The sequence below is a fragment of the Zootoca vivipara genome, chromosome 5 (genome assembly GCF_965207765.1).
Source record: "Zootoca vivipara chromosome 5, rZooViv2.hap1.1, whole genome shotgun sequence".
NCBI lineage: Eukaryota > Metazoa > Chordata > Lepidosauria > Squamata > Lacertidae > Zootoca > Zootoca vivipara.
The window spans coordinates 30742509-30768026 of NC_142588.1; the positions used below are offsets into that span (position 1 = coordinate 30742509).

Below are 25518 nucleotides of genomic sequence, written 5' to 3' on the forward strand. Positions count from 1 at the left end.
AATGTTATTCTTGTGTGACAAATTCCATCCTTTCTCAATCATCTCCTAAAGTATTTTTCACATTGATGCTGCTTTGCTCTTGGAAACAAAACACATTAACACTTATTTGGGGGGGGGGATAAAAACTTTTCTAAAACTGTACACTATGCTGAAAGCAAAATAACTCCCTGGAAAATAACGTCTCCCCTGTGAAATCTCAGAAGTGACACTAACAATTTCAAGAGCACAAGGTCAAATAAAACCTTTGTTTTTGTGACAGCGGTGGTGAAATTGAAGTATTTGTTTTCATGATATAACTAGTTGACTGTGCAGCTATAGAAAAGGCCTTCCCTTAACTATATAGAGAATTCTCTATAGCCTAGAACAGAAAAGAAACCCCAAACTGTGCAAGGAACTTCAAAGAAAGCTTCAAAGTCACCTCTGTGTTCTCTAGTTATAGGTCTAGACCTCCACATCTTATAAAGCCTTTCACTATTCCTTTGTAGCAGCAGTTCAAACTTCTTGTAGTCCTTTCCCATTTATGAAGGCCTCTCTGGCTCTTCTTATATAAGAGAGCATTATCATCATGAGGCCTAAAATATATTCTATCTCCAATACCTGGCAGAGCAAACAATAATTTATCCTCATTTCAAGATTGTATGGCAAGGCTGGTTCCAGTTTAGAAACATTTAGACACCTTAGTTCAGGATGATCATGTTCCTCCCTCAGACTGGCATCATTGGGCACCTGCTGAAGCCCACACCATGAGGAGGCCCTTTGCTGACCTCTGGAGGCTCCCAGCGGAAGACTTGGGCAAAAATAAATAAAATGAAAAGCACAAATACAGGATGGGAGACACCTGGCTTGAGAGCAGTACATGTGAAAAGGATCTAGGAGTCTTGGTAGACCACAAACTTGACATGAGTCAACAGTGTGATGCAGCAGCTAAAAAAGCCAATGCAATTCTGGGCTGCATCCATAGGAGTAAAGCATCTAGATCAAGGGAAGTAATAGTACCATTGTATTCTGCTCTGGTCAGACTTCACCTGTAATACTGTGTCCAGTTCTGGGCACCACAGTTCAAGAAGGATATTGACAAGCTGGAACGTGTCCAGAGGAGGGCAACCAAAATGGTTATGAAGAACGGCTTAGGGAGCTGGGTATGTTTAGCCTGGAGAAGAGAAGGTTAAGGGGTGATATGATAGCCATGTTCAAATATATAAAAGGATGTCATATAGAAGAGAGTGAAAGGTTGTTTTCCGGTGCTCCAGAGAAGCAGACATGGAGCAATGGATTCAAGCTACAAGAAAGAAGATACCACCTAAACATTAGGAAGAACTTCCTGACAGTAAGAGCTGTTCGACAGTGGAATTTGCTGCCAAGGAGTGTGGTGGAGTCTCCTTCTTTGCAGGTCTTTAAGCGGAGGCTTGACAGCTACCGTGTTTCTCATATTTTAAGGCGTCCCTATAAAATAAGCCATGGCACGATTTTCATGCTTTGAAAAAATATAAGACATACCCCGAAAATAAGCCGTAGTGCTACCGTAAGTGCAGTTCTGGAGGGCCTCGCCAAAATACCCAGCAGCGCGCGCCGTGTGGAGCCCCGAGCCAGCGGGACCCAGCTGAAGCGCCGACAAAGCCTCAATCATCCTGTGCTGGGAAACGTTGTGGCTGTGGGGTTGTGGAGGTTACTCTGGGTACCCGGCGCTGCTCCTTTCACCCTCCACTGTTTGTGGCGTGCAGCAGCAGCAAACTGGAAGGGCCAAGCAGCGCCTCGTGGTCTGCAGAAACGCTCACACAGTGCAGGATTGTTTTCCAATTATCTCGGGACAGTCGCTCCACCTGGAGCCACAACTTGCCTTTCTCTTTCGCCATGTAGCGTCAGCGATTATTCCCCTCCTCCCTTTCTGCCCGCTCTCTCTCCCCTCCTCCCTTCCTTTCCCCTTGGCACGGGACCCACTGAAGTGCCGACAAAGCTCCCGGCAGCGCTGCGCAGAGCGCCCCGAGCCGCAGCAGGAGTGGGTGAGGGTAACGGAAGTCGGAAGTGGTGTGTCTGCCGCGCGCCTTTCCTCTATGGTCTCTACGGGTGCCGCGGAGGAACCTCCTGGTGGAATTGCGCTCGCCCCTGGCTTTGCATGGAGCACTGCCGAGCGGGCGAAGCCTGGGACGCCCCGGGAGGGAGCAGGAGGCGGCGGTGCCTGCGGCGGAAACAGGAACGGGACGGCGGAGAGGCCGAGAGCCACGGTGCTCCTCCTGCGGCTCAGGGCGCTCTGCGCAGCGCTGCCGGGAGCTTTGTCGGCGCTTCAGCGGGTCCCGCTGGCTCGGGGCTCCATGCGGCGCACGCTGCTGGGCGCTTTGTCGGTGCTTGAGCAGCAGCAGCAACTTACCGGTTAGTAAAAGAAATAAAATAAGACACCCCCCGAAAATAAGCCATAGGCTTATTTTCTTGAGTAAAAATAAATATAAGACATGTCTTAAAATGTGAGAAACACGGTATTTGTCAGGAATGCTTTGATGGTGTTTCCTGCTTGGCAGGGTGTTGGACTGGATGGCCCTTGTGGTCTCTTCCAACTCTATGATTTTATGATTCTAAGATTCTATGACTTGTGCTTGCTACCATGCCTATGTACCAGTTGTAATGAACAATAGGGAAATTCCTGGAATCTAAACCAGGTGCCTCCCTGGAGTACGGTGGGGTTAGTGAGTTGTTTGTTGTTGTTGTTGTTTAGTCATTTAGTCGTGTCCGACTCTTCGTGACCCCATGGACCATAGCACGCCAGGCACTCCTGTCTTCCACTGCCTCCCGCAGTTTGGTCAAACTCATGTTCGTAGGTTCGAGAACACTGTCCAACCATCTTGTCCTCTGTCGTCCCCTTCTCCTAGTGCCCTCAATCTTTCCCAACATCAGGGTCTTTTCCAAGGATTCTTCTCTTCTCATGAGGTGGCCAAAGTATTGGAGCCTCAGCTTCACGATCTGTCCTTCCAGGGAGCACTCAGGGCTGATTTCCTTAAGAATGGATAGGTTTGATCTTCTAGCAGTCCATGGGACTCTCAAGAGTCTCCTCCAGCACCATAATTCAAAAGCATCAATTCTTCGGCGATCAGCCTTCTTTATGGTACAGCTCTCACTTCCATACATCACTACTGGGAAAACCATAGCTTTAACTATACGGACCTTTGTCGGCAAGGTGATGTCTCTGCTTTTTAAGATGCTGTCTAGGTTTGTCATTGCTTTTCTCCCAAGAAGCAGGCGTCTTTTAATTTCGTGACTGCTGTCACCATCTGCAGTGATCAAGGAGCCCAAGAAAGTAAAATCTCTCACTGCCTCCATTTCTTCCCCTTCTATTTGCCAGGAGGTGATGGGACCAGTGGCCATGATCTTGGTTTTTTTGATGTTGAGCTTCAGACCATATTTTGCGCTCTCCTCTTTCACCCTCATTAAAAGGTTCTTTAATTCCTCCATGCCTATGTACCAGTTGTAATGAACAATAGGGAAATTCCTGGAATCTAAACCAGGTGCCTCCCTGGAGTACGGTGGGGTTAGTGAGTTGTTTAGCACAGTGAAAGTATAAGAAAAAAATAGCAGCAAATGCTTCAAAATTAGCAATGTATGCAATATTTCAGAATACGGGCTTTAATCTTGCATTGGCAGTACAATCTTGTTCACAGCAAGGAACAGGATTACATAGCCTAGGCAGGCTATGTTATCTCCATTCATCCAACTGATGAGCAGAAATTAAAGATGGCAGTGAGATTGGCATGAGATTGGGTACTTAAACGGGAAGAAAGGGAAACTTTGTAAGTCTCCTCCCTCTTCCTTCCTCAGATTCCACTCTGAAGCAAAGTCAGAGTTGTGTTTGGTTTGCCATGTGACAGAGAAGGTTGTTTGCCCCCCCCCCCCCCGCAAAGACAGAGCACTGTCAAGCAAAGGCAATTAAATACAAATGCTTGGCAAAAGCACTCTCAGAAACAGCTTTCACTTCTTCCAAGGGTTGCTTTGCAAGTCTCCGCACGTTCCTTTTTAAAACCCACATTGGGTTTAAAAGGGGATCACAGGAAGATCAGCAAAGCAGGTGGAGCAATCTTGACAGCTGGATGACCCTGCCTACCTGTCAATTGATGTCATGCAGTTGACAAGACAGTGCCCCCCATCTATGAAGTTCAGCTTGAGAGGCTGGCCCTAAGAAGTATCCTGGACCCTGAACCAAAATGTTTCCCCACCCCTGCTTTACCAAATTTACTTTATCAAAAGGGATGGAAGAAAAATTGTATGTTTATGAGGCCAGAATGCAATTGTTTGAAAGGCATTTTAAAGGTAAATAGCAGGTTCAGCGGATCTCATCCACATAAGAAACCTGGCTTAGGAAGGTATTGAGGGGGTGGAGGTAATAATCATTAACCCCTTGTCCTCTTCTGTTATTCTCATCCAAATTGGTGGGTTACACTCTTATTACATGCACTTGAAGAAAAGCTTCCATTTATGCCACGATATATGAAATCAAAGAAAATACTCCTTTGCTTTCTCCAAAAACCTTGACACTTTGAGACTGCCCCTGAATTGATGGTGTTAATTAGATTATAATCTCTCATCCTAAACAAGTTCTTGTTGGATAATAAATTAAATGCTAATGGAGTTGATGCATGTGTGCTTACCATCTTTAAAAGACATTTGGTAGGTGGTGAAATATTAGATACAGTTTAGTCCTGTCACCTCATCTCAGCCACAATCAGAACTTTAGAGATGGAATTAGACTTAATATTATTATTCATGTTTGCTCACTTGCGGCCATTTAGAAACAGTCTATCTTCCCAGGTTGTAACTGTTTTATTGTCATTGGGCTGATTATGAACAATTTGTGAATTTTGTGAGAGCCACTGATTTGATTTTTTTTACAATTTGTGGGCAAAAACTGAAATCATTAGATGGGGTAGAGAAGAAGGCAGATTGCAGTTTTAGGCACTTACTGCTAATGGTTTTATTTTGATTTGCTTAATTGCAACTGGGGATTTATTAGCTGTGGCATGTTTACGATATAGTGCTATGGATGTTTTCTCAGAAATTGTCCCACTCGACTAAGTGTTGCATCTTTAGTAGCTTTAGATATGTGACAAACTGACATTCACCTTTTGGGTGGAAACTTCAACAGTTGTAAGAAGCTATTTCACTGAGATATAAAGCCATCCTTGTAATTTAAATATTTTCTTATTTATTTTTCTTGATTCCCCCCCCCCCGATATTTTAAAGATGGTTTCAGTTTACCACAACATGGGAACACAGAGTCATCAGCAATATAAATACAAAGTGATTTATATACAAAGTGAAGGGGAATGTTAAATCTTCAACAGATTTACAGCAAGACTTGCCAGGTACTAGATATTACAACTTAATGAAAACTGCCATTTCATATTAATGGCATTTAAATGAGATGCCTCTTTCAGTAGCATCAAAACAGAAAGGTTTGATGAGCTCCTGATTATGTGGTAGTTTAGGCTTCATGCACTGTTTCAGAATGATTTCCCCCCTCTCTCATCCTTTTTAATTTTTTATATTTTTATTTTTTACCTTTTGATGAATTGTCTGTCCTCCATGTGCAATCTCCTGATAAGTGGTGTTTTTCAGTAAATGTCACTGAAAACAAGTGAAGCGAAGGTTAAAAATCATGAAGATGTGAATTTACAGATAATTAATTTTTATCTGCATAGGGCTGCACAAAGAATGACAAGGCTAATTAAAAGAAATTGGCACTAATTTTAATATGGAAATACACGAAGCTTAGGAGCGGAGGGGTTTGCGATTCCCTCCTGGCAGATGTGCAAGCATTTATTTTACCTGCACATCTTTCCGGCTGTGGAAGGGTATGTTTTATAAGTGTGCTTCGCAAACGGCTAAGTTTTTAACCTGGAATTACATTAAAATGGCTATTTTACATAATGAAGCCTAAGTGTATCTTCTAACATTTAAAATGTGATGGAGGTTAAATAACTTGAGACTTTCAAAAGCAATCATCTTTCTTTCAAAATTTCTTTCAAAGAAGAAAAAGTTGTATACTTCACAAAAAAGTTTATACCTTAACACTTAAAACTTGGAAAATTTGTTGTATTAGTCCTCTGTTCTGGGGGAGCGGTGAGAGGGGGGAAAAACCAATTGTTAATGTTACATTAACATTATGTTTACATCCAGTTTTGTTTGTTTGTTTAAAAAACCACTTAAAACTTATATGGCAGTCATAGAGGTAGCATCATTGTCAGTGGTGAGGATGGCCAGGGATTGAAGCTCACATAGGTAAGACATTTGGGGGCAGTAATGTAGGAAGGGGCAAGACAAAGAGGGAGGGCAAGTAGGCCAAGGGTGCAAGGGTGCTAGTTGCACGCGGTGTCTGCTTTACTATCATGTTCTGTGCAGAGAACATACTGACTAGGCAGCCTACAACAGTACTGAACCTTCCTGCTCTCTACACTGGGGGAGGGGAGCAACATAGCATTTCCTTCCCCTGTCCCCCTCCTGATCATATGGGGTTTTAAAAACTCTTAAGTCACATTATCCCATCCCAGAAATTGATTTGGTGCTGCATCCTGATTGGGTATTCCCCAGGTCAGCTATGGCAGAGTACAGTGGGCTATGCACAGCCCTAGAAACTAACAAATATATTCTCCAGTTATAAATCTCAGTATGTAAATAGGCCTCCTTTCTCCCACATCTTGCTGCTCTTCCAGCCGAAATGATAGCTCTCCAGCATTTATCCATATAAGGACTCTGTACAATTTCCAGTATTGATTAAGCCCCTGTAGGTACCACTGATGCTTGCTGCAATGGAATTCCTCTGCAAAATATTTTCTGTGACAGATTTAGGCTTGCTAAAAAGTTGGCATCAAATTTCCTTTTTTTGCAAAAATCAAACTTATTAAGAAATCAGAAGAAGAGGGAATTATTGTGTTTAATTATTTTGATCTAATGATATGCATTCATATACTTTCATCATTAAATGTCATTTTTCACCACTGAGATTCTGAAATGACATTTAGATAAGGTAGTTTACGATGCCTTATCAGCATGCTTCACTTCTAAAAGATTTCTCATCTTTGTCACAGTGCTGCCACTTGTGGAGATAATCATAATTCTACTTGCCAAGCTATCCTGTTAGACTGCAAACTGATTGTTCATTAAAGGTTCAGGAAAGATGCTGTCTCACTGTATTATTTTCACAACATTAAGTGCTTGGTGTATGTTGGGGGTACAATTAACCATCCCCAAATCTGACCAATGTTCCCTTTGCCTGAAGTAAGTGATAAACACAAATGTATGGATCACTCCAAAAGAAATTGCCCCATTGGGACTATAAAACAGAAAACACAGAAATGGGGGAAAGCATGGGTGTAGATTTCCATGTCATTACTAGCAGATATGAATAGATTAGCAGAAATATACATCTTTCCAACCAAGTGATATCCCACTTCTTCCAGTTTGAAACAAAGGGAGGAAATCACATGTGCATTGTCTTCTACCATGAACTCAACAGATCCAATTGAAGAATTTTATAGGTTTTCTTCCAGCCACCAGGGAAAGACGGGGCTCTGAGACGGAGCACCAGGAACCTAGCAAGGATCTATAAGTTAAAGACTTCAGTTCTGTAAAGGAGATAGAAGATACAATCTATACTGCTGAATATAGTAACCCATTACCCTCAGTTTACAGTGGTACATCGGTTTACAAACACAATTGGTTCTGGAAGTCTGTACTTAACCTGAAGCGCACTTGACCTGAAGTGAACTTTCCCATTGAAAGTAATGGAAAGTGGATTAATCCGTTCCAGACGGGTCCGCGGAGTACTTAAACTCAAAATACTCAAACCAAGGCGTACTTAAAGTGAGGTATGACTGCATAATGGTAGTAACTCATTACCCTCAGTTTATACCAAGCCTAAACTAAAGATTTTAGACTGTCCCGAGAAAGTACATTGTAGCTTATTAGAGGGAGCTGTAACTTTGAAATAAAATAATGTGCACAGTTATTTTTTTTTATTGTAAATGCCTCCTGCAGTGGCCTCTGAGCAGGATCTGGACTGCATCAGTCAGGGAGGGGAATATGACCCCCCCTCCCCGAGATCCCTCTGGAAATTCCCCCCAACTGCCATTTGCATTGGGAAGGAAACTCCCATTGGCATGAATGGAAACATCCTTCCTGATACAAATAACAGATTTGGCAGGGGACAAGTGATTGATTTTTGCTGGGACCATTTCAAGAGAAAAGGCGGTAAATCCTCCCCATGCAACATAATTCTAATGCCACCGTAGCTATTTAAAATGTATAAACATCAACATAAGAATAGCCCTGCTAGATCAAGCCAATGACCCATCTAGCCCCACGTTAGGGGTTGGGCTTGATGGTCTTTGTGGTCCCTTCCAACTCTACAATTATTTGATCCTGTGATTCTGGTCCAGCACCCTATTTTCACTGTGCTGGCCAGCCATATGCATAGGCAAAGCCCGCAAGCAGGAGCTGAGTGTAATAGTGTTCTGCCCAATGGGGAGGCCTCAACCAGCAGTCAGAGGCATAGTGTCTCTGACCATAGGCATAGTGACTAATAGGCATTGTAAGCCATGATGGCTGTGTTTTCCTTCCACTGTCAGAGGCACCATGCCTCTGAATGCACATTAATTGCTTTTACATAATGGACGTCACATGTAATTTGGCTCTCCTAATTTCTCTCTGTGTGATGTGGATAAGTTCAAAGCAATGGCATGTTTATTATCCTGTAGGATCATGGTGCTGTGTGTGGATCAAAGGCCCTAAGCATTTGGAGTGTGATGGGGAAGAAAAAGAGGATTTGAGGGTAAAGCTCGTCCGGTTTCAAGAGAGCAATATGCCATGCCTCACAAGCTTTAGTAGTAGCCTGTCAAGTAAATTATTTTGCATCCACCTCAGAATTCCCTATTTACTTCCATCTTCAGAGAAGCCTATGTATGGCACTGCTATACCATGCACAGTTCTTGCGAAGGGCAGGAAGAACGTCAGGCAGGGGCAGATGTGCTTTTGCCACTTTGCACGACAGGCTAAAGGTAACCTGGGAAGCGCTGCCCACTGAGCCAAGCCAAACATTGCAACAAGAAATGGGCGGTAAGGGCTGCCTAAGGCAAAACAAACGAAGGTGCCATGGCTTTCATAGGCTTCACAATGCCTGCCTCAGCTGGTACGACCTAAGCGTAGGTGATGTAAAATCTCTTTCTTTTCTCATTTATTTATAGGCATTTGAACTCCTAATCATTAGCATAAATAATTAAAGTAAATCAGTTTCTTATAACCTACTTTATAATGTCAATGGCATTTCATGAGGTGAATTTTGAGCAAAGAACTTGTCTGCATGCCTGCATTATTTATTGTTAGCTGAGGAGTTAGCCTGCTGTCAGTTACAATGACAAGGGCATTACTGGGTATGGAAGTTTCTTTAGAATTCAACATTTGATCCATATACTGGGGTTCCCTCCCTCCCTGTTAAGCACATAGTCTATAGTATTATCAGCATCCAAAAGAAGTTATAGCTTCCTGGCAACTAAATCTCACTGAGAGGGGCATCCAAGGGGTGAATGTGTACCAGGTCTCATGTCATCAGGAACCCAGACTCTTCAGCTCTTCAGAAAGTTATAAAATAAATTCTGAAGGCTACTCCAAAGGCTTTGGCACTTCACAGACAGCCCCATTGCTAGTGAATCTTAATCACTTAAGCAACCAGAAGAAGGAATGTTGACCACCCCCTCCTGAGACTTGGGAGCAGAAAAATCAGGTGAACTTGGGTGCAGAAAGATACTGAGCTATGTTTGTTTAAACTCCTCATGTTCACATTATTTCGTTCACTCCCCAAGAGGGCTGCTTCTACGGAATAAAATACCACTGGGCAGCTTTGGTAGGTTTTCCAAATTGGTGGGCATTGCTGCCTCAAATGGGAGTGTATTGCATAGTTTACCTATGTGGTATATATTTATATCTTGCTTTCCCAGGCAAGAGCACAAGGTTGTATACATGTTTCTCCTCGCTCGGTTTTTATATTTGCAACTACTGTAGGTAAACTGGGGACACGGGTGGCACTATGGTCTAAACCACTGAAACTTGGGCTTGCCGATGAAAAGGTCGGCGGTTTGAATCCCTGCGACAGAGTGACCTCCCGTTGCTCAGTCCCAGCTCCTGCCAATCTAGCAGTTCGAAAGCACGCCAAAAAGTGCAAGTAGATTAATAGATACCGCTCCGGCGGGAAGGTGAATGGCGTTTTCATGTGCTACTCTGGTGTCAGTGTTCCGTTGTGCCAGTTACAGGTAGGTAGCCGTGTTGGTCTGGATCGAAGTAAAATAAAAAAATTCCTTCAGTAGCACCTTAAAGACCAAGCTGTGCCAGAACAGCTTAATCTAGCTGGCCACATGACCCAGGAAAACTAGACGCCGGCTCCCTCGGCCTATAAAATGAGATGAGCATTGCAACCCCAGAGTCGTTTGCGACTGGACTTGACTGTCAGGGGTACCTTTACCTTTTAAACTTGGCTTGGTTAATATGTGTACATAAGCAGTAGTAAAAGATAGAGGGGGTGGGGCAGTGTTAGGGGGATGGAGAGGGTCCCAATCCACATACTGTACAGGTGAAACTTGGAAAATTAGAATATCGTCAAAAAGTACATGTAGTTCAGTAACGCAACCTATTATTATTTATTTTTCTTTTAATTTTTACAAATGCTTTTTACAAATATTATTGTAACAAATAGTTACAATAATACAAAAATAAACATCGCTATTACATTTCATTAATTACATTCCATTTATAATTGACCTGCCTAACGACAAATAATTACAATTACAACAAATAAAGGCTTGACATATCTTGCTTTGCAAGTCATGCATCTGTCTCATATATTGGTTTCACCTTTTAAGTTGCGTTATTGAAATAAATGCACTTTTCGATGATATTCTAATTTCCGAGTTTCACCTATACAGTGTACTGGGCTAAGGAAATTCTCTTGGCATCTATGTCCTTGAATAACGATCCTGCACCTAAACACAACTGGACCTATTGGTCAGGGGTCCCTTTACCTTTACCTTTACCTAAACATAGCAATAGCATTTTAGACAGAGGTCAATAGGAATACTTAAAAAGAAGAAAAAGAAAGAACAAGAAAAGGTAACATTGACTAACAGCAGTATCGTGATTCCTTTTGTAGTAGTGCAGCCTGTGCTTGTTTATTGGTGCAAAAACTATCTGATGTTAATTAACATACTTTCTTATGTTGAAACTTTTTGGACACAATCCAACCAATGTTAAGCAATTCTATATGTCATCAATTTCACTTGCTTAGCTCTCTCATGCCGCTACCAATGCATTTTTCACTGGTAGGACTTGGAATTATATCTCCAGCACACAGGAAACTCACCCATCTTGACAGCTGCAACAGACTCCTTATGCACCAGAGTCCCTTGAAGCTGCTGCAGTTGAGATCCGTCTTATACACTGCATTATTCATACAAATGCAGATATCTGGGAGACTACCATAAATGTGCAAAAAGCAGCTTAATGCCATATATAAACAGGGCCAAACTGGAAAGCCTAGAGAACAAATTTTTACTGCACAGTTGTTACTTGACAAAATGCAATGTTACGAAGTGTGTAAAAACACAAAGTGGTGTAACAACACCAGCAGCGTATTGTCTTTAGTAGCTCCGTTCAGTGTTCCTATTTGGTTAACCAAAGAGGTATTAACTAGTTGTGGGCACAGGTTTTGTTTCGTTCTGTTTTCCCTATGCGAGTCGTTGGAGACAGCACTGGGGTGTGTGTGTGCTAGAATTGCCTAGGGGCTACATGCCCATAGCAGGGGGTACTTTGGAGGCCACATGGAGCCTTTGATAACTGCCCCAATAAATCTCATGAACACATTCAAACCAATGAAGACAAGTGACTAGATTTTTAATTCTTTATTGGTGAAGCACTCGGTTACATCAGCTCCTAACATTCAAATGACAGACAACACTTCTTGCTAACTAGCTGCCCAAGGAACTTATGACTGCAGATGTGTCCCCCATCTCGGATAGTTGGAGCAACACTATAGCCCTGCCCCCCGGCCTTCTTAAACCCCCTTGTCTGACATGGTCCTCTCAAGCAGCCAACAGCTCCAGCTATTCCCATCACTTCAAGCGCCTCCTTAAGCAAGGAGACAGCAGAGGACTCCAAATACTCTTTCTTGGAGCACCACAGGCTCTCCAAACCCAGAGACTTCCTGCAGCTCTTCTCCTGCCTCCTCCTCCGCTACCTCTAGCTGCCTGGTCTCTTCCTGCTGACTCCCCACTTCCACCACCAGTAGCAGCATAGAACCCCCACAAATCACTGGTCCCTTGCCCTGAATCATTCTCCTCCCCACCTGCCTCTGTTGCCCACAAATCCCCCCACTCCTTGGGCTCCTGCCCATCCCTGGCATCAAAGCTCAGAAGCAGGTTCAAAGCTTCTAGAACACCCGCTTCAGTTTGGGCCACTTTGTGGAAGCCGCAGTTGGTTTGGGAGGAGGTCTTTGTCAAAAGCGGGTGAATGCCGCTACTGTTCTGTTTTAGATTCCTGCTAAATACCACATTTAAGGGGAAATCGTGAATGATCTTTAATAAAAAGATATCAAATCCTCCACTAAAATTTAAATCTAACATTGTTGTGATAGGAGGTTGAAGTCTGCGAAGTTATAGCATATGTGCTCCAAAGTGGCACCTCTAAATAAGCACTTCGCTGTTTATCTTCCTGTCATATTATGTGACAAGTATATAATGCAAGACTCAGAAACCTGCTATTTAAAATGGTTTGGTTTCCCCACATTCCATTTCTGAAATTTATGACTCATTTTCCATACATGCTTTGAATCACACCAAGCTATTCTTGAAGGGGTGCATGTGCGCGCATAAAACCCATGGGTTTTAAATCTTTTTTAAGGCAGTCCCTTTATGCGGCTGTACTGCTGCATTTTGACAGTAGCCTATATGTATTGCAACAGTGGGATTATAGTTAAAATGACTTCAGATTTAAAGCCTCTTTTTTTAAAATCTCTCCAATGTACCACCTGTTAAAGTAGAATGGGAGAAGTTTAGCCATAAATCAATCACATGCATAAAGAAAAGTCCTATCTGTCGGTGGCTCATGCCCCAGGCTATTTTTAATGTAGATTTAAGAACTGATGAAATATGTACAAGCAAATGATGGTGATGATCTGTATTCATACAATTTTTTTAAGGTTGTCACTCAATGAAATCTGTTCTTATCTGTGCCGCCGTTCAGTGCAGTATTAAAACTGTTGTGGATACATTGAAGTTGGTTGAATACTAGAACATGGCATCAGTCTCTTTGATAGAATTGGAAGATTAGCCAATTTCTGACAGTATAAAATACCTGCAGTCTAAAAACGGGCAAAACTTTCAAAGTGGAGGACAATGAAGAATGCAATGCTCCAGAGCTGTGGCACTAATCAGTTTTCTCAAATCAAATGTCTCTTAATGGAAACCAATAGCCACGAAATTGCAGAAACTTCCCAGGAATGTGAAGCCCATCAGAGCACTGGGGTGGAGGAGTAGATGGCATACCTTTGCTCTCTCAGCTGATGTAAGCAAGATCTGTGTCCTTATTCCAAACTTCAGGTGCCTCAAACACAGATCTTCCTTGCATCTGGGAAGCTACTATAGTCTCTCTTTCAAGAACTGATGTTGGGGCAACAGACTTGCTTTGTGAGAGTATTGAACTGCCTCCTCCTATACTCAATTTGCACGTTTGTATATAATCTCGAACATTACAGGAACACCTTAAGTCTCTTTACCAAAGTGAACAAAACCCAGATAAGTGCTGACTGCATATGCGTATCCAATTGTGAACCAATAGCACATTTCCTGTTGGTTTCAATGGTTCTAGATTGTGCCTAAAATGTAGGTTTAAAAGTATTGCAAAATTATATGCTTGTGCCAACTATATTCCATCTGTCTACCATAGGGCATTATTTATTCGATACACAAGCTAACTTGAGTTACTGTTAAGTAGAACCCACTTTGTAAATTTTCTGTTATAATGTGTTTAACTTTCATTCCAGGCACGTGTGAACCCAATCAATGTCACACCAACTATACAAGCTATAGATCAGGACCGAAACATCCAGCCTCCTTCAGATCGGCCAGGGATCCTCTATTCCATCTTAGTTGGTTGGTATTTGATTACCTCACTATCTTTTACAAACAAACACTGTATTATCAGCAGGCAGGCAAAGATTAAGTGGGGCGCAGAAACCCAATAACAGATTCATGCTGAGTCTGGTGTGATAGCTGCTATTGTTCTAGGCAAGTGTTTTATTGTGCAGTTTCTTCTTGTGGTTGTTTATTCCAAATTGGATTGCTGCTGTTTGAAGATTTAGCTTTCTTTTGGAAGGGTTTTGTTTTTGCCTCAGAATAATGAAGCAATTACATTAGATGAATCCAATGAAATGCTTGTCCATATACATAGATTTTGCTGCTAGACTATGTTGGACTGATAAAATAAAAAATAAGAGGCATAATAACAACAAAAATCCCTTATGTTAGATTCTTTGGTTGCCATGATTTTTTTCTGAGCATAGGAAAAGTAGTTCATGAATAGTTCATATGGTTAAGGGAGTGATAGTAGCTCAGCCATAAAGCTCATTCTCAGGAGTCCCAAGTTTACTCCCTGGAATTTCCAGTGAAAGGGATTAGTTAGAGATGATGGAAAAAACTTCAACATGAGCCCCTGTAGAGCTGCTGTCAGTCACAATAAGCAATATTGGGCTGGATCAGACATGGGGAACTGGTCACTCTTCAAATGCTGTTGGACTCCAACTACCATCAGCCACAGCCAATATGAGCAGTCTTGAGGACTTATAGCTCAAAAGCATCTGGAGAGCCAAACATTCCCCAGCCCTCTAAATGAACAAGTAGCCTATGCCCTTACTCCATTTTAATCTTTCCCCCGTTACTGTGGATAGCCAGTTATTGCTGTTTCTCCATTGGTGCACTGCTGGAGGTACCACAATTTCAGTAAGCTACCTCAGATGTTCCATTGCAATGGAATAATTAGAGAAGCATCAACATTTGCACCGATGCAAATTTAGCTGCTCAGCACATGCTCAATGGCATAAGTTGGTTGTTCACAAGACCACCTGTAGCATTGGGCATCATGTCATGTGTGGATGTGATGTTGCCCCAAAGACTTGATACAGTAAGGAGAGATGGGAGGGCTAAGTTAAAGAGAGCTGCTTCAGCTTCTGTGGCAGAAGCCTCTGCAGCAGTGTAAAACTGGGCTGGCAGGTAAGTTTGAAACAAAGATAAACTAGTAAATTGCATAGAGTTTATTCATGCTTGAACTGTCCAGTAACTGGGACATAGTGATTAACCTGAGGTATAATAGGATTCTGGTATGTGTGTAGGAGCTGAGACTATCACATATAAAGATATTCCATTTGGAATTAAAGGTGGGTCATTTAATTATAGCAAAGCAAGGATTCTAAAGCAGGGTGGAATAATTTGAATGAAGGCGGTTTAAATGAATAATAGAAATCAAGACTTAAATAACTGGGATGGCGGTGGGGAACTGATTTGAATAATTGATTTAAATCAGGTTTTCCATGTTATACACTGTCTGTTTTCTGACCAAACTGTCTATTTTCTGGACAAACATGAGCAGTAATTAGTTCCAATTAAAGCATATTGGTTTGCAATTAAATAAAGGATTTATCATACTGACGAGTGTGAGATATTGATCATGCTATCCTATGTCTTTTGTACTATCTTTTGAGTGCATATGTGTTTGTGAGAGAGAGAGCCTTTATGCACATACCGGTAATTGCATGATGTCTTTTGGATGTTCTCTGTTCACATCAAAGGACATTAAGCAAGACCAATTGCCTGAAGTGCCAACCATTCTAGACTGGACATATGCTGTTTGATCAGAAGAGTCATGAATCTTCATAATTTAGAAACTGAGCAGATGAACCGTGGACCTCCAGGTATTGCTCCCAACATTGGCTGTATTTGCTGGGACTCATGGAAGCTAGTGTCCAAAAACATATGGAGGGTCACAGGTCCCCCATGTGTGGAATAAATATTACTCAAGTGGGTTCAGTAGTTGCTCCTAATGAGGTACAGAACAGAGTATCCTGGAACTTAAGGCCTATGGTGTTTTTGCAGTTCCTTGCTTCCGGTAGGAAATCCATACTGATAAACACAAAAGTACCTTATGTATTCCATCTCATTTATAATCCTTGATCTCAAAAATGATATATATTTCCCCAATGACCATGCAGGCACAAAACCAGTCTATTTGATAATTTAAAAAAAATCACAGATTCAGTTTTTAAAATTAAGTTTGTATCAGATTAGTTTTTTATATATATAAAATGAGACTGTATCGTGAATACAATTCAAATTTTTAAAAAATCAAATTCAAAACTCTTGCTGTAGAGATTTTTGCTTTTGCTTTGACTTTTCTTCTTTTTTCCTCTCTGTAAGATTGGATGCTACCGTCTACAATATAATAAACAGTACATCGAGACACATAAATACAGTTCACCCAAATATTTAATTCTTATTGGTTGTATTGTTCAAAGTTTTCAAAACAGCATTTCCAAAATTCTACAGTAAAACTAGTATTATTAGGCCATCTGCTATATTAAGGCTGCAATCCTATGCAGGGCCTCTGCTGTTGGGGCTCTTTAGGTCAGGCATCCCCAAACTTCGGCCCTCCAGATGTTTTGGACTACAATTCCCATCTTCCCCGACCACTGGTCCTGTTAGCTAGGGATTATGGGAGTTGTAGGCCAAAACATCTGGAGGGCCGCAGTTTGGGGATGCCTGCTTTAGGTGAATCTCATCCATAGGGCTGATTCCTATTCAAAAGCAGCAGCAACAGATTTTCACTTCTGCAGCACCACCTGTTTCCTCTCCCTCACTCCTCCAAATCTTCCCCATAGGGTTCCCCCAACTCAACAGGGAGCTGTAGGGGAGAGGAGAGGAAGGGAAATCTCCATCCTGCTAGTTCAAGTCTCTCGTGCTAATGGAACAGGTGTATACTGCCGCCCTATACCTACTAAAGAGCCAGTGGGAGTCATGGTCTTGATCCTTTGATGTCCTCAGAGAACCAGTCCATTCTAGTGCAAGTCAAAAGGCAGCAATACTAGTAAAGAAGTGGAAGCAATAAACAGCGTATTTTATGTTGTGAAAGATAACTGAATGAAGGTAACCAAGGGTAATCAAGCACCATTTCACTGGTGACTTGGAAGAAACGTTTTATTAGGTTTAAATTCCTCACCAGGTTGTGTGTCTGGTGAGGTAGGTTTAATATCTACATGGCTGAAGCAGGGTGCTTTGTTAAGTACTGTATATGAAAATGGCTGCTCCTCTCAACATCTTGCCAACCTGGTGACTTCGGGATGTTGTTGGACTCTAATTTCCATCAGCCTAACCTAGCATGGCCAATGGTGAGGAATGATGGGAGATGTAGTCCAACCATATTGGCATTGCCTGATCTAGCACTTTGTTTTGCTACTTTCAAGAACTGGTCAAGTGTTGATTCCTGAATAGGGACTCATTGTGAGCTTAGGAGAAGCCCAGAAATCCCAGCTTGAAGAATACTTTGGTTGTGAAAGTCTTTGGAAAGACATGGTTGTCTTGAATTGTTCAGAGGCCATGTCCCAATACTATGGTCTCCAACTGAATATAATGCCAGCCAGTAACTGTTAGGCAGCTCCCACAGTGTGCTCTCTTCCAAGGCAAAAGAAAAAGTGGATGCTGGTTAAAAAAAAATGTTGTTCTGTCAATGTGCTACAAACCTTACAGTAAGCCTTCCGAGATTTGCTAGTAGGTGCTAATGTCGTCATCCCAAACTACTGAGTTATGTTTTTATCAGAGAGTTCTGACATTTCAGCAGCACTTCCTTTTATCAGAGTATTCCAATAGGTGTCTGAGCCCTAGGAGATGATCATTTAAAATGTGGAGGAGATTACAACCCCTCTTATCCTTACTGAGCAATTTACGTAATTGCACGCCTAAGCGATTCAAGTACATTTTTGGGATCTCTTTCATCTTCCTTGCCACATATCCAGTTGCTTTGTAAAAACTTAATTCTTTCTTTCTTTCTTTCTTTCTCTCTCTCTCTCTCTCTCTCTCTCTCTCTCTCTCTCTCTCTCTCCTTTCTTTCCTCATACATTTCTGCTTATTAGTTAAGCCCCTGTTGTTGTTCGGCTGTCTCATATCCTGATTGCTATAATATCATAGTCTGTCATATTTTGCTAAGAATAACAAGAAAATTGAGATGAGCAGACAGTTCATTATGCCACAGCTACATTTGTAGAGCAGGAACATTTCGGGCTTCTCAGTCCATTTGATGTACTAATTATGGTTGGCTTGGTGCATGTTCGCATTTCATCTAGCGTACGGCTGGTTCAGAAGCTGGAAAATCCCCCGCGCGGAGAAGCCCCATGGAGGAAATAGCATCTGTGCCCAGCTGTGTCCATTGTTACAACTGCCACTTCTCCAGAGCAATTTGCATGGGTGCAGCAGCAAACGTTTCCGGCCATCACTCTTTTCTGTGTTGCCATTGGGAAATGGCACCAGTTGAGTTTGTGGTGTGTGTGTCTGTGTGTCTGTGTGCGTGTGCGCGCGCGCGTGTTTAAAGGATTTTTTTAACATGTATAAATTATGGATGGAGCATGACAAAGCATTAAAGAAGATAATGAAAAACAATTGTTTGTGGTGGAGGGAGAGAAGGATCAATGCTTTTCAAAAATATCAATAACAGGTTCAAATAATTATGATTAACATTATTATTATTATTATTATTATTATTATTATTAATTTATACCCTGGCTTTTCCAGTGACAGGGCAGCTTGCAGATTAAAAATCAGAACAGCTAAAATATAGGGCAAAAACAATGATTGAAACACATTTAAATATTGATAGAATTAAAAGTGTAGATATAAATCTATGAAAACCATACGAATAATTAAAATAAAAACAGCACGGCACCAGCCCTTTCACTAAAAGCAGTCCATTCCCCAAAGGCTGTTGGAACAAGAAAGTCTTCTCCTGCTGGTGGAAACACAACAAGGGGATAACTTCTCTAGGGAGGAAGTTCCAAAGTCTGGGGCAGATAGAAAGATACAAAGAACATAGGAAGCGACCTTATCTGTCTATTTGTTCATCAGATGCCTGAGGGTAGGTGGGGTCAGGACAGAGTTGCAGAACCTTGGCCAACTCGGCCCTCCAGATGTTTTGGGACTACAACTCCCGTCATCCCTGACCACTGGTCCTGTTAGCTAGGGATGATGGGAGCTGTAGTCCCAAAACATCTGGAGGGCCGAGTTTGCCTATGCCTGCTCTAACCACTATTCCACACTGGCTGCAACTACTAGCAGGCACCTTTTCCTTATGAAAAGAAAGATGCTCTCTTTAGGGCCCAAATTTGGGAATCTTTGTCTCAAGGGACTCTTGACTGACAGACTCAGGCTTGGACACAGGGACTGAGTACAGGTTCGGCATCTCCACAGCTTACATGTTCTTCCCGATATAGTTGGTTCTTCCCCTATGTTTCAGAGTCCTTGGCTGCTCTTATTTTTATTTTTTTTAAATATTTTTTTATTAAAACAAATTTACCAAAACAATTTAACAATCAATATATCCAATCACATTTTCCTCCTCCCACCCCTCTCCCACCCTCCAAGGACTGGTTTGTTTATACATATTGTTTTCTGCATGTTGTAAATTTCTACATATCATTACCTTATCTATCATCTATTTTACTAATAAAGTTGTGGGTGTTTATTCAAAACCTGCCAAGGAGTCGAAATCTTTCTGTTGTCTTTTTAGATAATTTGTAAAAAGTTCCTTGAAGTCACAGTTGTCCTTCTTCCATAGTTTGTATGTTAACTTTGTCAGTTCTGCATAACCCATCAGTCTTTCTTGCCATTGTTCTTTCATTGGGATTTCGTCAGTCTTCCATCTTTGTGCTAACAAGACTCTTGCCACTGTTGTAGCATACATAAATAAGTTATTTGTTTTCCTTGGCAGGTCTTCTCCTAACATCCCTTTAAAAAATGCTTCTGGGTGTTTTTTTTTATACAAATGTAGTTTTAAACATTTTTTTTCAATTCATTGTAGATCATCTCCCAAACCTTTTTGACTTCTCTACATTCCCACCACATAAGATACAAAGTCCTTTCTTTTTCATTCTATTAGCTAAAATGTTTGCAAATAATTTATAATTATTATTTAATAATGAAATAGGCCTGTAATTTTTTATTTGCATTAAATCCGATTCTTGTTTTGGGATCACTGTTACATAAGCTTCCTTCCATGTTCCTGGGATTTCAACTGTTTTTAGAATCTCATTCATCACATCTTCCAATGGATTTACTAATCGCTCACTTAGCTTTTTATAATATTTTGCCGTTAGCCCATCTGGTCCCGGAGACTTGCCACTTTTTGTCCAATTTATTGCCTCTAATATTTCTTGAACTGTTATTTGGGTATTTAGAATCACTGGATGTTCCTTTTATTTTTTGCAGATTACTTTTATATATATATTCCTCTATCTTAAAAACTTTTTCATTTCATTTCTTATACAATTCTGAGAAGTATTTCACAAATGCTTCTTTTATTTCCTTCATTTTATCTGCAATTTCCCCATTTATATTGATTTTATTTATAAAATTTCTTTGTTCACTTTTTTCAATTGCCACGCTAGCAATTTTCCTGATTTATTGGCATGTTCAAAATATTTCTGCTTCATTCTTTTTATTTACCAACTAATTTCTTCCTTGAATATTATAGAATATCGGGTTTGTAATATTCTAATTGCCTGCTTTACTGACTCTTTATTAGCTTTCTTGCAATTCCCTCTCCTTTTTCATAATTTCATCTTTTTTTCTTTCAATTTCCTTTTAATAGAATTTTGTTGTATAAACAGTCCCCTCATTACTGCCTTACTTGCATCCCAGACCATTTGTATTTTAATCTGTCCCTGGAGGTTTTTTTTTCAAAATAATCCCCCAAGGTGTCGTCTTTAATCGGATGACACGGAGCGCACTGCCATTCCGCTCTGCAGCAGACCGGAAGTCCAGAGTCCTTGGCTGCTCTTGAATAATGGAAGAGTGGGCAAAACCGAGCAAAGGGAGGTTGCATGAGTAGAAATCCCAGTTACCTCCTATAACTCTGTATGCAGTCTATTATATGTTTCTGATTTAAATCTGTCTATCTCTCTCTCTATCTGTAAATACTGGTGGAAATACTGGTACTCATAGAATGTTTACAACGTACAGCTTCATCATTTATAAACTAATGTTTTCTAATGATCAATCCCTTCTCTGTGCCATAACTTAACATTGCCAAGGTGACAAGCTTGATTGAAACTGTAGGGGGATATAGAATGAGTATTTTTCAAAACACAATTTTATAGTGAATAGTCAGTAATTAAATTAACCTTTATTTTAATTTTAAATTGTTATACTTATCCATACAAAATTGAATAATTCAATCCTACCTTATCTAAGAAGTTAACTGTGCCCAGAAATAGCCAGTACTTATGAAGGATTATTTCAGATGCTATTTCCTTCCCATGCTTGTATCCATGGAACTGCTCTGCATAACAGATTTTTCTAGCATTGCAACAGACGGCCTTATTCTTGTCTGAATTTTAGCCACCAGATATACAGAACAATTAACTTACTGCTTTCGAGTATGCAATAGAATACAGCTGCTCTATTTCCTTTTCCATTTATTTAATTTTTACAATAGCTTGATAGTTTCCATTCACAGAAAGGCATGGCTTTCATGCCATCTTCTGACAAAGACAATCAGGACTCGTTTTAGCATACAATGTGAATTTCTCTAGGCTCTTTTCAAGGTTAGTCATCTCCACTGTCGGCTGTTATGCAAAAAGAGGGGGGAGGGGGGAGGTTGAGAGAAGATTGAGTGGCAAATCTCCTACAGGATGAGATTTTCCTAACAGAGCCCACACTTCCTGTAAGCTTTGGTGGATACAGTAGTGTTTTGCAGCTGAAAACACACAATTTACAATAACATCCATTTATTTCACTTCTCATTATAATAGCACTAACAAAGGCCAGCAGTACCAATCATTGTACAGTGGTGCCTCACTAGACGAATTTAATTCATTCCACGGGTCTATTCTTATAACGAAAAATTTGTCTAGCGAATCCCATAGGAATGCATTGAATATTTTTTTTTAAAAAAAAAATTGCCCATAGGAACGCATTATTTGAATTTCAATGCATTCCTATGGGAAACCGCGATTCGCTAGACGAATTTTTCGTAAAATGAATTTATCTAGCGAGGCAACCTTTGCTAGAAAAATCCTTTCTTTAAGTGAAAATTTTGTCTTACGGGGCATTTGTTAAGCGAGGCACCACTGTATTATTAATATTTTCAGTATATACATCCACTTCAGTATATACATCCACTCCATTCTGTGCTAGCTTTGCAATCAGCTACAACCATGAGTTACTGGTTTATTAACATACCACATCATGCACTTTTTCATAGGCTTTTGTTCCCTATGTGCATAGTAAAAAGCACAATTCCAAAAGAAGTTTGAATGTACTGATGCTGCACAGAGACACTGGCGTATATCTTTTCTGCCCATTTTTTCCCACGTGTTCAGACCAGAGCCCACAATAGGTCTTCAATGTGTGATGTGAGGGTTTCAGGCAAGGAGTTAACCTCTGACTACTACTCAGCTTTTGCCCAAGAAATAAATTGCAGAGAAATCAGCTATACCAGCCAAGGAATTCAGTTAACAATTATAGGCCCACTAGTGTTGTTCAGCCCGTTTAGAAAACGGGCGCTAGAGGATATGTGAGAGCGTGCGCACGCGGCTGCTGGTTGGGAGGTTGGGGGAAGAGTGAGAGCGGAGGGAATCTGCGCGTTTCCGCGCAGGCGCGCACGCTGCTCCGTAACCCATCTCACTGAATCCTTACTTGAAATCTCGGAGCAGGACACGGGAGCGTGCGCGCGCGGGTGCTGGTTGGGAGGTTGAAATCAAGAGAGGGTTGGGCGGGGCAGAGGGCAGGGGAGAAGCGGGCAGGGTCCTGCCTGCTCCTAGGCGGGGCTTCCAAACCTCGTCAGTGCGTGAGGCTTGAGACAAATACTGTAAGGTACTACCATAATGAGTGGCGATAACAATTACAAAGGCAAACAGGGGCTTTCTGGGACGGTGGCAACGGAGCGGGTATCTTTTCTGCACTTGAGGGGAGCCGCGCTCATGGGAGAAAGGTGTCTCTCTTCCCCCACCTCCAGTACGACGGCGAAGTTTGTTTTGTCTTGGGGGGATGAGCCTCCCTCCCTCCTTCACACCCTGAGACGCTGACTTTCCCAGGAGCAGTCACCCGCTTTCGCCCCATTGTGAACCCGGCGGGCGGCGGCACCATCCCGACTACATCCACGGCGACCCTCCCTGCCTTCAAGACGGCTTTGTCAGAGGCACAGCAATCTGCGTCCCAAGGAGCGCATAGTGTTGGGCGGCTGGGCTGGCTGAGTGGGTGGGTGGGGGCACCGTCCCTTGACGGAGGCAGTTCCGCCAACGAAATGGTAGGCAGAGGGGTGGGGGGACTTGCTGCTAGTCGCCGGTGGCCGGGGAGGGTAGGAGGGGGGGAAAGCAGCCTTCTCCTCCTCACGCTTTAGCGCAACTGCAGTGAGGTGCTTGTCCCGCCGGGAGCAGCGGTTGGCAGAGGGGTGGGGGGTGGGGAGAGCGCGCGCGTCCAATCCCTGTGTCCCTGGTTGTCTCTGCTGTCCAATCCCTGTGTCCCTGGGGGACATGCGCAGTGACCCAGGGACACACGGGACAGCTTGGACGCAGGGACAACTTGGACATTATTATATAGGATGACATTATAGGCCAACAGTGATTGTCACTGTTCCCTATAAGAGCTTCTACATAAGGCCTGCTGCAGCTGTGAACTACTAGGAGACCTGCTCTTCCTGACTACAGCAGGCATCCCCAAACTTCGGCCCTCCAGATGTTTTGGACTACAATTCCCATCTTCCCCGACCACTGGTCCTGTTAGCTAGGGATCATGGGAGTTGTAGGCCAAAACATCTGGAGGGCCGAAGTTTGGGGATGCCTGGACTACAGAATCAAGAGCTGGAACTGACATGATAGGTATATCATGTCAGAAATACTGCTTTAGTATTCTTCCTTCTGGGGAGATCTAAAAGTTCATCTGGATAGAGCCTGTGCCTCTTCCAGGGGTGTTGGGAAGGAACAGAATGTATGTATAGCTGAGTTCAGGAGGGCTATTTGGTGTCCCTAAAACTAAGTGCACCCAAAAGCATTTATCAGAATAGTGTTTCACTTACCAACCCTAGGAAATGTTTTGAAGTTTGATGCAGCCTGGAATACGTTTCATTACTGATCAAATCTCAGCAATCTATACTATCATTTCGCAACTAGAAAAGAATATCCTCTTTCTGAAATGGTACCACTCTGTATGGAAGACCCTAAAGACAGCTATGAAGATAACTCACTCTTTATTTTTGTGTGCAATGGATAGAGACATTCATCTGCTCTGTGCATTGGTGAGCTCTATACACAGATCTCCAGCACAGCGAGGGGTATAATTGTTAAAACGCCTAAGTGTGGATGTGCTGGGAGAGATGGGGTGTGCTGCTGTAAAGTAATGCTTCTAAGAAATTGTTCTAGAAAATTGTTTCCTGCAGGAAAGAAGTAAGATTGTGTGAAAGTTCTCTCTCTTGTTACATTGCAAATAGATGTCATCTTTATTCTTGTTTGCATTCAGAGTTGTTATTCCATCCCTCCCCTTGAACAAAAAAAAGTGTGTATGCATGGAGTAATAACATTTTTCTGCACTTTTCTTGTGTACAATTTTACAGCTTTTGGAAATGCCATACCTATTCTATGTTGTAAGAAGTAAGAATGTTTCAGGAATGTTGGGAGGAATTACAGGGGAGAGGACTGTAGTTCAGTAAAGGAGCACATGTTTTGCATTCAGAAGTTCCCCAGATTAAGGCCCAGAATCTCCAAGTAGGACTGGGATAGAATGCTGCCCTGAAACCCTGGAAAGCCACTGCCATTTGCTGTAGACCAGGCACCCCCAAACTGCGGCCCTCCAGATGTTTTGGCCTACAACTCCCATGATCCCTAGCTAACAGGACCAGTGGTCAGGGATGATGGGAATTGTAGTCCAAAACATCTGGAGGGCTGAAGTTTGGGGATGCCTGCTGTAGACCTTACTAGTTGATGTGGAACAATGGTTTGATTCCATATAATGGAGCTTCTGATGGCTTGATATAAAAGCTGCTGATCAAGTGTTCTCCACTTCAAATATTAGCATCCTGGCATTTCTACTCATCTCTCTTTTATGAAAAAATAAAGTCTCTTGAGGCATCCCAAACCTATTAAACATGGTGATCAAGGTCAAAAAGAAAGAAGGGTTTCTTATATGCAGCTCTACTGAATATTCACACTTTGGTATTTGTTTTTGTTTTTAATTAATTCTTTATTGATTA

General features: G+C 41.9%; 1 protein-coding gene across 4 annotated transcripts in view; it reads left to right on the forward strand.

Annotated features, from left to right (window-relative positions):
- PCDH15 (protocadherin related 15) overlaps window positions 1–25518 on the forward strand; it is a 620078-nt gene that overhangs the window by 401541 nt on the left and 193019 nt on the right. For all 4 annotated transcript variants that reach the window (XM_035137532.3, XM_035137542.3, XM_035137541.3 and 1 more), the window contains one exon: window positions 14063–14171. In XM_035137532.3, coding sequence (XP_034993423.1) covers window positions 14063–14171 — 109 coding nt within the window. The remainder of the gene's footprint in view (window positions 1–14062; window positions 14172–25518) is intronic.